This window comes from Marmota monax, unplaced genomic scaffold (genome assembly GCF_021218885.2).
Source record: "Marmota monax isolate L192 unplaced genomic scaffold, Marmota_monax_Labrador192_F-V1.1 WCK01_AAM20220418_F8-fsc00024, whole genome shotgun sequence".
Classification (NCBI taxonomy): Eukaryota; Metazoa; Chordata; class Mammalia; order Rodentia; family Sciuridae; genus Marmota; species Marmota monax.
The window spans coordinates 2,723,934-2,737,210 of NW_026695224.1; the positions used below are offsets into that span (position 1 = coordinate 2,723,934).

Below are 13,277 nucleotides of genomic sequence, written 5' to 3' on the forward strand. Positions count from 1 at the left end.
AAAATAATTTTAAAGGGCTAGGCAAACCTCAGTGGTAAAAGTACCCCTGGGTTCAATCCCTAGTACCTCAAACAAAAACTTGTTAATAAAGTAAGTCCTCCTTATCCATGGGTAATACTACTGTGGATGTCTGAAACTGCAGATTGTGCTGAAACCTACATTTCTCACCCAGCCATACATATATAACTATGAAAAACAATTTATCATATATCCTAATCTCAGTTTATAATTTTTCTTTCCTGAAGAAATTCCACCTTTTTGCTTTAAAAAAAAAAAAGCACTTTACAACCTCTCTTTAAGAAATATAAATTGCCATCATTAGTATTCTTGCACTCTGGGGCATTACTTGAACATAATAAGCACTGTGATACTGGAAGGACTATCTGATACAGTCCATATGACAACTGGGATGGCTATTGAGTGATTAATGGGTGGGTAGCACATACAGTGTAGATACACTAGACAAAGAGGACACCAAGATTTCATCATGTACTATGTAAAATTACTTCCCCAATTTTCCATTTAATATTTGTTGACCACAGTTAACTGAAACTTCAGAAATTCAAACTACTTTTCTTTTCCCACCTGCCAGAATAAAACTTGTACCATTTTCTGGTCAACCATTATGCCTCAAGAAAAGTTTTCATAGTCTGAAGCTATTACCCTCCCTTCCCTCTTTTTAGGTTGCTTTAGAACCCTTTTTCTTTGGGAGAATTTTTCATTAGAACATCTAGGTACAGGTTAAACATCCATAAATCTGAAATGCTTTGAAACCTTTTAAAAAGCTTATTTATTTATTTATGTTGGTGCCAGGGGTTGAACCCAAGAGCACTTTACCACTGAGCCACATACCAAGCCCTTCCATCTTGTTTTTTGCTTTATATTCTAAGAGAAACAGAGTTTTTATTTTTAATTTTATATTAGTTATTGATGGACCTTTATTTATTTTTATTTGTTTATATATGGTGCTGAGAATCAAACCCAGTGCCTCACACATGCTAGGCAAGCACTCTACCATGGAGCCACAGCCCCAGCCTGAGAAACTAGTTTTAATTCATTACTTTGATTTTACTAAAATTACTTTTTTTGATTTGCCTTTGTCAGTTAACTCTTTTTTGAAAATTACTGAGTACCCCGAAGATCTTTTATGTATTTTATATGTACTGGTACTTATTAGAAATTTAAGCCAAAGAAATTTAAAAAATATTTTTAAACAACTATTATCTTTTTTTTTTTTAGTTGTAGATGGACAGCATGCCTTTATTTCATGTGTTTATTTTTTTATGTGGTGTAAAGGATCAAACCCAGTGCCTTATACATATTAGGCAAGCGCTCTGGTACTGACCTATAGCCCCAGCCCCTCATTTCCTTTCATATAACATGTAAATGCCTACTACATGTAAAATGTTTATGAAAAAATAACTGCTTCTTATAACATCAAGAAAAGTGTTGATGTTTTACATATTTACAAATCTCTTTAATGTCTGACTGAAGGAAATAAAATTGCACTTTCATTATTTGTGGTGGGGGAGGGGAGGACAAGAGGGCACCAGAGCACATTTTGGGGTAGCAGAAACACATAGGCCTTGATTGGTGTTGGTCACATGGTTGCATACATATCTCAAAAATCTTTGAGCTGTACATTTGAGTAGAAACTTAAAAATCAAAGAGAATAAATTTCAAAAATGTAGAAGGACATAAATCACATCATAATAAACCTGACTTGTGTGAAAAAGAGAAAGCATGGGGATGTAACTCAGTAGTGGAACTCTCCTGAGCTCTATCCCCAGTACTGCTAAAAACTAAATAAATGGTGGAGGTGTAGGCACAGGGAAAGTATACGCTAGTCTACACAATCAGATTAAAAGACAGTGTCGGTGTAAAGCTCTTGGCTCTCAGTGCAAGCACTCACTCTAAGTGGCATCTAGCAAAACAGAACGGAGGTGATGCGGTCTCACTGCCTGGCTGAACCCCTTTAGATCCCACTTCTTCCCTTGGAGGAAAAGTGGAGGTCAACAGGCCCCGATACCCTCTCACTGTATACATGATATGATAACCCTGCTAATAAGGGGATATGTCTGCCATCCAGGATTCAGAGTGGACCATGGAAGAACGGCCCTGTCCCAGGAACTTACTGATTTCTTTTGTATCACGCAAAAATTATAATCTCCTGAGTCTCAAGTTTCTCATTTATGAAACAAAAAACTACCAACAACAACAGATTTTTGGACATTATAGGAGATCAAGTACATGAGAACATTCATTATATTGCTAACAAGTGAGTTTACAGAGCTACACTAGCAACCCTGCCCTGAGAATCATTAAATGAGATCTGCATCATAAACAACAGGATTATACTGAAAACTGTTATTTCAATCTACAGTGGAAAGAGATCCTATACTGGAACATATCTCAATCTGAGATTGTATCTAAAAGAGGTAAAAGTCACAAGGTTTTCTGTGAAAAAAGACCTCGTAAGGTAAATTTTATCCTCATTTTACAAATGAAGAAATTGAAAACCAGAAAAATTAAGAATAAAAGCAAAGCCAGATTATCTGCTTTGTCTCTAAATCTCTTCTTTAAAATAACCCTAAAAATAGTGTGTATACTCTCCTTGCTCTGGTATAGAATATTTAGTGTAGCATCTAACACATCTTTTCAACACAAAATTTTGACAAAAAATTCCCTACATTCTTTAAATCAAATCTTTAAATCAAAATTTTTAATCAAAATACCAAAAAGTAAGAGCAACAAAAGAAGATGGCCAAATAGGCCTTTCTAACTATTTTATATCACATTACAAAAATTCTTTAATAATTTAAAAAATTTGGAGTACCTGAAATTAAATTATTAAAATTACGTCAGCCATAATTATAACATAATCACTACTTCAATATAACCAAGTTTCAATATTTAGAGAAACATCCAAATACTATTCACTTATTTGTGTCCAAGTTGGATTACAACAGTGTACTCCCCTAATTATGTTTTATATTCCCTCAAAATGCAAAATTCTAAAACATTCCAGTACATGCTTGCCCTTTTACTCCATCCTGGCATCAAGCTATGCATTGTAAATCTCACTTATAAAATATGCTGTACCTAGTACTACAATGTAACATAGGACCTATGCAACTCTGCATTCCATCTAATAAGTATGTTATTACACACCTGTACACATAGAAAGAACAGAAACATAATCTCAGGACAAAAATTCTTCAACAGATCAAAACTGATAGTAACCTATAAAGAATTAGTAATACTAAGATAAACATCATAGTAACCTATAAAGAGTTAGTAATACTAAGATAAACAGATAAAATCAAAAAGAAGATTCTGCTTGAGAGACAAAGTTAAGGAAACAGGATAAAAAGTCACATTATTGTCTAATATTTTATGATTGGTGGCTCTTTACTAGTAAAATGGAAGTAATGGAATTTCTCGGAAAGAAATGACATTTAAAAATTCCTGGAGCCTTATTAAAATTACATGCAGCTGGAACAGTTATAATCTTTACGTAAACATTACATCTGAAAGTCTAACCAAACCATTCAGTTGTTTCAACTAAGTATGATACTGCACATGAATTAACAATTTGTACACTAATTTCTTCAAATTAACACAATAGTCTCTAGGAGTTCACATTTCTCTACAAAAGTTAATGTTTAAATACAATAAAAGCTGGGCATGGTGGCATACACCTAAAATTACAGCAAGTTAGGAGTCTGAAGCATGAATATTGAAGATTCAAGGCCAGTCTCAGCAACTCAGTAAGACCCTGTCTTAAAAATGAAAGATAAAAAGGTCTGGGAATGTAGCTCAACAGCAAATTACCTTGAGTTCAATCCCCAGTACCACAAAATAAACAAGATTTTTTAAAAATTTAATGTCTTATCTTCCTGTTTTAATATTTAAAAAAAATAATATTAGCACACTTTGAACCATCTAAATCTACCTGTTAGTCATATAATTGAATGCCATTATTCATATTTATGGTCACAATGATTCCAAGTTGGTACTCCAATTACAGCAGGCTAAATAAAAAAGCCAAGATGGGCCTAATATGTGCATTTGTATGAAGCAAAGCCCAAATGACATCATGATTTTCACTGAAGCATGTATATATTAGTGGGGGGGGGGGGGGGAGTGCATGATATTCATACATCTCAGAGCAAATTAGGTCTGCTTAACTCCAAAAGAACCTGTGTGTGGTCAATTCCATAATCTTAAGTTAGTTACAGAATTATCTAAAGATTTAAATTCAGCAGACGCCATTCAGTGTTTTCATAAATCAGTAATTTAACTTGCAATGGTTTTGTAGTTTTATTTACATTTAACTTGCCAGTTTAAAACTGTCACCAATATCTCTCAGAGCTGATACATCACTAGCTCCTACCTGATAAATTTTGTTCACTGACTCACTGGTCCTTCTCAGCCTCCTTTGATTCCTGTTCTTAACCCCAAAGCTCTTGAAAGTGGGAGTTGCCAATGGCTCTCTTTTCTTATCTACCTTGGTGACTTTAATGGTCCCATTCAGTCTCCAACCCCCACCCCCCCACAGTACTAGGGACTGAACCCTAGATGCACTTTACCACTGAGACATATCACAAGCCCTTTTCTTTTGTCATTATATTATTTCAAGAGAGGGTCTCGCTAAGTTGCCCAGGCTGGCCTAAAAACTGCAGATCCTCTCCCCTTAGCCTCACTGGGATTATAGGCGTGTGCCACAGTGCCACTAGTCTTAATAGTTTTAAATTCCACCAATATGCCAAGAAGTTAATTTTTTTTTCCTTCAGCCCCCGAGTTAAAAACAAAATTTTTTTAAAACTCTCCAGATTTGTCCTAAACCTTGGACATGGGAAGGACCAGAGTTCAACTATATCAAAGACCCTGTACCCTAGCCTTCCTCTTTTCAACTGACAGCAACTGTATCCTGCCAGTTACATCACAAATCTAAATCAACCAGGGAATCGTACTGTCCCTCCCTTAAAAATATATTCAGAATCAAAAAACCCCATACCTTCCCCTCCTACTACCATCTAGTTCAAGCCATCATTATCTCTTACCCAGATTATTACAATATCTTCCTAACCAAGCTCCCTGTTTCTTTGTCTCCCACCCTCATGTCTTAATATGTTCTAAGCACAGTGATCAGATTAATCCAATTCAAATTTCTAACAGATATCACTCCTTTGCTATATACTCACTCTTCACTGGCTACCCCTATCTGAGTAAAAGTTAAAACCTAGAAATCACAAGGCCTACACAATATGATTATGTACTCCTAATAATCTGACTTTATCTCCTACTTCTTTCCTTTCTACCCACTGTCCTCCATGAAATACTAGTTTATTTCTTTAGGCCTCTGCCTTATAATACTTTTCTCCTGGATATGCCTGTGACCATCTCCCTCACTTTCTTCAAATCTCTGATTCATACATTGGTTTCTCAAAGAGACCCTATTCCTCTGTTTAAAAATAGCAATCTGTGCCCTACCCAGAAAACCCTTCATTATGCAATCCCAAGTCTTTGCATATTCCACCCTTCCTTCTCTTTCCTTCCCTCTCCGACGAATTCCTTTCTCTACCCTTTCCCCCAAATATATTACATTCTCACAGGATATAAAAAGTTGATTTATTTATTAACTTTTATATCTGTTGTAGATCCCCCTTGGCTCCCCAAAGAGTGGCTTGGAAGGTGAGAAAACACAATGCCTGGCAATCAATAAATATTTATTGAATGAATAGATAGAAAACAAAAGAGCTTTGGACTTTTAAACAGCAACATTCAAAGTTACAAAGCAATATACCAATTTTTTTTTCCCCCAAAAAATGTAAATAATTTAAATAAATAGAAAATAATTATCATCCTAAAATTCTACACCAAATCAAATTATCCTTAAATGCTGAGAGCAGAATAATGATACAAAGTTTCAAAACATTACCTCCCCTAGGTATGTTCTCAGGAAGCACCTGATGGATGTAGGCTTCAAATACAAGGGAAGGAACTAAGAAAAAGAATAGGAGTCACAATAAACAGAAGACTAAACTCAAGGAATACTGAGAATAATGACAACTTTATGCTAGAGGAACACAGCAACCTAAGGCCTGCAAACAAACTGAATGAACATTTAGACAGGTGGGAAGGGATGTGGGGTAGTAATTAAGAGTAAGCGCATGCAAAACGAAGAAGAAAGAAAGAAAAAAGAAACACTAGTTATAAAAAATACAAATTAAACAGGGCAGGGCAAAAGATAATCACAATTTATCATATGGCTCAGAGGCAAAGAAATTTAATGCAAAATAATCAGCTAAAAGAGGTAAAGTTGCTGTGAAAAGGGATATCCAGAAAGAAATAGGGCCAAGGAGCTTTACTTTAAAGGAAGAAAAAAAAAAAAAAAACTTTGCCAAATTATTGATTCTAAACTGTGTGCATGTAAAAAAGTTCAAAAACTTGATATGAAAAATGCCACAAACTGCATGCATTAGTAAAGAAATGACATATAAATTTATTTTCAAAGATTTGATTCCAAGTTTTGGCAAAGAAATGGGTATAGAGTTTCTCCTACACCTTTGGGAATATCTACTATGAAGGCCCCTCATGATTTGGCAGTTTGTATCAAAAATATCAAGTATGCCCTTCAACCAAATAGTTATTTCTTCCCAGTGTTCTCCTTCTAATTCTCATATGTTACAAAGGCATATACACAAATATGAATGCCTACAGCAATCCTGTCTATAATAACAGATAAGTTAAAAACAGCCCTATCTCAATAGAATATTTTTTCTTTTTGTCTTCTTTTTCTTTTTTAAATAAGAGGGACCCATATTTAGCCTAAAGTACTTACACTGAGCAAGGCCTGAGGCCCTAGGTTCAACCTCCAGCACAACATACAAAAAATAGTAATAATAAAAAAAAATGGGTAGACTAGAAAAAAAGCCACAGAATACACAGACCAAAACCCTATTTGTTAAAAGAAAAAACACATATACCCATTGATACACATATCTATGCATGTTAAGTACCAAGTAACAGAACAGAAAAGAAACTAAAATGACAGCTAAATTGTGGAAAGTGGTTTAAAATTTTAAAATGCTAGAATATACAAGGGGAGAATCAGAAACCAAGAGATGGAACCACCAAAGGACAGACAGACCATCAAGAACTGCAAGATACAAACTCTAAGCACAAGCTTCTTCATTTGGAATTTCCCAGTTCAAACTCAGATAGTTACGAACAGGTGACAATCATTTAATGGGAAAATACCTATATGAATTTAAGTCAGATAAAAGCAATTAATCTTAACATACTCATGGCTCAAAGGAAAAAAATACACAAACAGGTCACACAAATGTCTTTAATGGCTACTTTTCAAAAATCAGATCACAAATGATGATGGGGAACAGATGGGCCCATTTCTGTATTTCTCAAGTAATCATAAAACATAAGATTAGTAATAAAAAAGGATTTTAAGCTTGGCATGGTGGTATTCGCCTGTAACCTAAGCAGCAACTCTGGAGGCTGAGGCAGAATGAATCCAAGATTAAGGCCAGTTGTAATTTAGCAAGGCCCTAAGCAACTTAGGGAGACCCTGTCTCAAACTTTAATAAAACAGACTGGGGATACGGCTCATGGTTAAGCATCCCTGAATTAAATCACCAATATCGAAAAAAAAAAAAAAACTACTCTTTAAACTTTTTAACGCCTATTTCATCATGTCCCCAAATTTTCCTGCTACACTGCTGGCAACTTTCCATGCAAAACAAAACACTTTATAAAGTTAACAGCTGATTGCAGGGTTGGTGTTATAGCTCAGTGGTACAGTGCTAGTGTGCATGAGGCCCTGGGTTTCCATCTCTAGCATCGCATGCATAACACACACACACACACACACACACGCACGCAAATGTGCACTGCTTCCATTTTTTTTTTCTTGGATACTTGGAGAAAATATTAAAAAACAGTCTATTCACAAAAACATATTTTGTGCACATTTTATACATTTCAAATATTAAATTTAGCATTTTAAAGATAAAACAAAATGAAATTTGTCTGATTGCTGACCCACAAAATTGAAAAAAGTCTGCAGAAATTATCTTAGATATGCAGTGACAAGACATCCGAAGTTATCCAAAACAATGCTACATCACAGCCCTTGACAAATCTTTAAAGTAAAGTTGCCTTACCTACTAAGCCTGAGCATCAGTCAAATGCAAAAACGCAGGAGTTGAAATTCAGAGAGAAACCAGCAAGTTTTTAACCATTTAAGGATTACTTCATTTAGTTAAACCAACTACTGAAGTAATCTTTCCAAGGTAGTCTTTATAGAGAATGATAACTACAACAAGTACAGTATAATATTTCCTGTAAAATGCAAGATTGACCAGGCATAGGTGTATAGGTAGCACATACCTGTAATCCCAGCAACTCCAGAGGCTGAGGCAGGAGGATTGCAAGTTTAAGGTCAGCCTAGGAAACTTAGTGAGACCCAGCCTTAAAACAAAAAATTTTAAAAGGGCTAGATGTATGTATCTCAGTGGCAAAGCACTTGTTTAGCAAGCTCAAAGCTCTGTGTTCAATCCCCAGTACCACAAAGAAAAAAAAAGAGAGAGAGAGAGAGAGAGAGAGAAAGGGAGAGAGACAGATACATATACAAAGAAGGGCATTGAATTCTTTTTAAGAAAAGTCTTGGGGCTGGGGATATGGCTCAAGCGGTAGCGCCCTCACCTGGCATGCGTGCGGCCCGGGTTCGATCCTCAGCACCACATACAAACAAAGATGTTGTGTTCGCCGAAAACTAGAAAATAAACATTAAAAAATTCTCTCTCTCTCTCTCCCCCACTCTCTCTTTAAAAAAAAAAAAAAGAAAAGTCTTCTCACCAACATTATCTGTTTTATAAATACAGATTAGTACTCTAAAGGTTTTCTCCTTCTAGTTCATGTGCCCAAGCCCCCTGTTCATAACAGAGCAAACAAAAAATGTATAAACAAAAATCGCAAATAAATTCAACATGTTTGGGCAACCTCAAAACTAATGAAAGATCTTTGCCAGGATCATCCTGGTCCCCTACCCGGATCGTTCAACCTAGAGTTTCTGAAGATTTACGAGGAGTAAAAATATATGGAAGTGCTGCGACACGCAGTTCATTCAACTGATAACCTTATCAGGGACAAACTAGGTAATGTCTCCGAATTTCACAAATGTTGAGTGACAGAAGTCAAAGAGACAAAAAAGAGTACATACTGTGTCTGTATCGTTCCATTCATATAAAGTATAAAACCAATCTATGGTGTTAAAAGTCAAGAGGTGAGGGGTGGGATGGGCAGAAGAGTAGGTAATCAGATGGACAAAGAAGGGGACTTCTTGTTCTGCTAATGCTCTGCTTCTTAATATGGTGTGCTCATTACAATAGTGTGTTCCCTTTGTAAAAATTCACTGAGTATACATAAAACGATGCTTTTTCTATGTATTTATGCTACGTATTAACAAAAAAAATGACACTTAGGAAATAAAGTGTCTTATAATTATTGTAGGTAATTTGCCTAGAATCTCCTTGAACAACCCAATCAGATATCATCACCAGCTAACCCTTCAAGATTCTTAACCTGTCTCTACACTTTAAGAGTGCCACAGTATAGTACCCGTATAATGTCTAACTATAATGTCTACTCTTAATGTCTAATTATTTAATGTCTACTCTCAAACTGAGGACTTCACCTCTACATCCTTGAGAAAAGACAATGGAAGCCAAAGCAAACTATCTTATCTTCCCATCAACAAGAATATAAGCTAACTTGCCATTTTCTTCCCTCCCTTTAGAATGAGTAAACCTGAAATTCTTGGGCACTGCCCCTACTCTTCTAAGACTTCACACTTCTCTCTTACATCAATCTTTCCCTCTTTCTCTACAGGGTCATTTCCTTTACCACACAAACATGCACCAGTATATACGATCTGGCTTCTGTGACACTGTATGCCCAATTTTCCTTTTACCTCATTGGATTATTTGAGCTCTCTCATAGACATTTCAAATACAACAAAAAAAGAATTCTGAATTTTACTGCTATCACTCTGTCTCATCATCCCCTCCAGTCTTTTCCATCTTGGTAAATGGCAGATGATCCACACAGTCGCTCTGGCCAGAAACCTAATTCCTTCCTTCATATCTGATTCATCAATAAGTCCTGTTGAGACCAAAATATATCTCAGACCCACCCACTTCATCTTTACTGTCACCACTTTAATCCTAGTTCTAATCAACTACATCTGATTAAAGAAACAGTCTTCTAATCAGTCAAGTCTCTGAACAGCTAAACCAATATTTAAAAAAAAAAAAAAAAAAAGTAGCCGGGCACAGTGGCACATACCAACCTCAGCAAAAGTGAGGCAATAAGCAACTCAGTGAGACCCTGTATCTAAATAAAATACAAAATAAGGCTGAGGATGTGGCTCAGTGGTTAAGTGCCCGAGTTCAAACACACACACACACACACACACAGTGGATTACATTATCCTTTAATTAAAATTTTTGGACAGTTTCACATTCCTTGCTTTGACTCTACAGGATCTAATTCCTGCCTGTTTCTCCCCCCTTATACAACTACTTCAGCAATACTCTTGGAGAACAATCCAAGATCCTCCAGCTTGAAGGGTCTTTACCAGGCTGTTCCTTCAGTCTGAGGTGCTCAGTCCTTCTTCCCTTCAAAGGGCTCATTATCTTTTTATCTTCCTTTAAATGTCACCACCTCAGACAGCAGTCTCCCTCCCACTCCCGTCTTGTAATTTTGTCTTTCTTTCCTCAACAGAACTTAAACGGCTAAAACTAAATTTTTAAATTATTTAAATAGCACTTTCTATGTGTTAAGCAACGTAGTTTTAGAGCAAAAGTAGGCAGTGTCCCTGCTTTCAAGGATCTCAAAGTCACAAAATTTAAGACAGGAGCCAAAGACACGTGTAGGTCTAACTCTCCTCTTAACCACTCAATTATACTGCCACTTTAACATTAGGACATTGAGGGGTGAGGGGAGCATCAATATACTTAATAGCTGTTCATGTGCTAATGGAAACTACAGCTTAGAGAGGTTAAGTAATCTGCCAAAGTAGCACAGATAAACATTTGAGAAATTAAATACAATCATGAGCAATGGTACAGAAATGTAGAGAAACATTCAAGGAACAGAAGAATCCAGTTTTGAATAGGTAGGGCAAAGAGGAAAAGTTGGCCCAGCATGCTGGTGCATGCTTGCAATCACAACAACTCTGGAGGCTGAAAGAGGATCAGGAGGAGTTCAAGGCCAGCCTCAGCAACTTAGCAAGGCCCTAAGTAACTTAACAAGACCCTGTCTCAAAATATATAAAAAGGGCTGGAGGTATGACTTAGTGGTTACACACCTCTGGGTTCAATTCTTTCTCACCCTCCTCCCCCCAAAAAAGAGGAAAAGCTGGTGATGAGGTTGGAAAAGTATATTAGCAACAGTGGGAAGGCACCAATCATCAATGATTATTTACTGAACAACAACAACCCAAAAAAGTGCTAAACTATAGATAAACAAGGGTAACCAAGACCAAGTCTCACCAAGATTATAATCTATTGTTGGAGGCCAAGAAAAAAAGAACAAAATTCACAATTCAGGAGTATACAAGTTACAGAAGGAACAACAGAGTGCTAAAGTAACACAGAGAGATGGCACCCAGTTCACTTCAGGGAGTTAAGGAAAAGCTTCTCAACTACAGAAGTCTAGGCTATTACAGAGTTTAGAAAGAGGAATTTGCAAGTATATGGTCCAAAAGGCAGGGGAGGAACATGAAAGACCAGCTCAAGAGAGGATCTGTACTTACTAATCATGTCAAGAAACTTACAATTTCATACTTACAGCTGAAGTCAGGTTCATCTATTAGAAACTCACTTAACTGAAGAAAGAACTGACTGGATGCTACAGGGACCAAAAGCAGGCTGACAGTTCAAGGTAAAAAGAGAAGGACTGAATGTAGATGTGAGAGAAGCAATACTAACTTTGAGATAATTAGACAAATATTTGCAAAAGATTTATCTGACAAAGGACTATTACCCAAAATACAGAACTCTTAAAACTCATGAAGAAAATAACCAATTTGATTTACAAGTTGGCAATGACCTTAACTGACACCAAAGATATACAGATGGCAAACAGCATATGAAAAGTATTCTACATCATCTCATCAGGGGAATGCAAATAAAAAACAATAAGATATCACTATATATCATAAGAATGGCCAAAATACAAAAAAACACAATCACCAAATACTAGTAGAACAGTAATTCTCATTCGTTGCTGGTGAGAACATAAAAAGATACAGTCATTTTGGAAGACAGTTTGGGAGTTTATTAACTAAGCATACTCTATCACAGGATCCAACAATCATACTCTTTGCTATTTACCCCAAAGGAGTTAGTTCCATACAAAAGCCTGCACATGGATGTTTATAGCAATGTTATTTATAATTGCCAAAATTTAAAAGGAACCAAGATGTCCTTCAAGTAGGTGAATAAACTGATTTATTCACCTAGACAATGGAGTGTTATTCAGCATTAAAAAGAATGAACTTTCTAGCCATGTAAAGACTTGGAGAACTCCATGACTATAATCCTGGCGACTCAGGAGTCCCTCAATTTCAAGGCCAGCCTGGTCAACTTACAGAAACCTTGCCTCAAAAATGAAAATTAAAAGTGCTGGGAATAAGGGCTAGGGTTGTAGCTCAGTGGTAGAGCACTTGCCTCACATATTTGAGACCTGGGTTCGATCCTCAGCTCCACATAAAAATAAATAAATAAAAATGAAGATACTGTGTTCATCTATAACTAAAAAAATATTTTTTAAAAAGAGTGCTGGGAATATAGCTCAGTGATAGAATGCCCCGAGTTTAATCCCCAGTACCATTTAAAAAAAAAAAAAAAAAAAGACATGAAGGCCGGGTGCAGTGATGCAGGCCTGTTATTCTAGCAACACCATAGCTGAAGCAGGAGAATCACAAGTTCAGGCCAGCCTCAGCAACTTAGAACTACTGTCTCAAAAGAAAAAGAGCTGGGCTGGGGATGTGGCTCAAGTGGTAGTGCGCTCGCCTGGCATGCCTGTGGCACGGGTTCAATCCTCAGCACCACATACAAAGATGTTGTGTCCGCCGAAAACTAAAAAATAAATATTAAAATTCTCTCTCTCTCTCTCTCTCTCTCTCTCTCCCTCTCTCCGTAGAAAGAAAGAAAGAAAGAAAGAAAGAGCTAAGGATATAAAACTCAAGG

At 36.3% G+C, this 13,277-nt stretch overlaps 1 protein-coding gene across 2 annotated transcripts in view; it reads right to left on the bottom strand.

Annotated features, from left to right (window-relative positions):
* The window catches only part of Siah1 (siah E3 ubiquitin protein ligase 1), a 29,217-nt gene that overhangs the window by 10,942 nt on the left and 4,998 nt on the right, over positions 1-13,277 (bottom strand). The window contains exon 1 of one of the 2 annotated variants that reach the window (XM_046435106.2): positions 8,728-8,891. The exons of the other annotated variant lie outside the window; for it this stretch is intronic. Coding sequence (XP_046291062.1) covers positions 8,728-8,734 — 7 coding nt within the window. The 5' untranslated portion in view covers positions 8,735-8,891. Of the gene's footprint in view, positions 1-8,727; positions 8,892-13,277 lie in introns of those variants that run through there. 2 annotated transcript variants of the gene reach the window in all.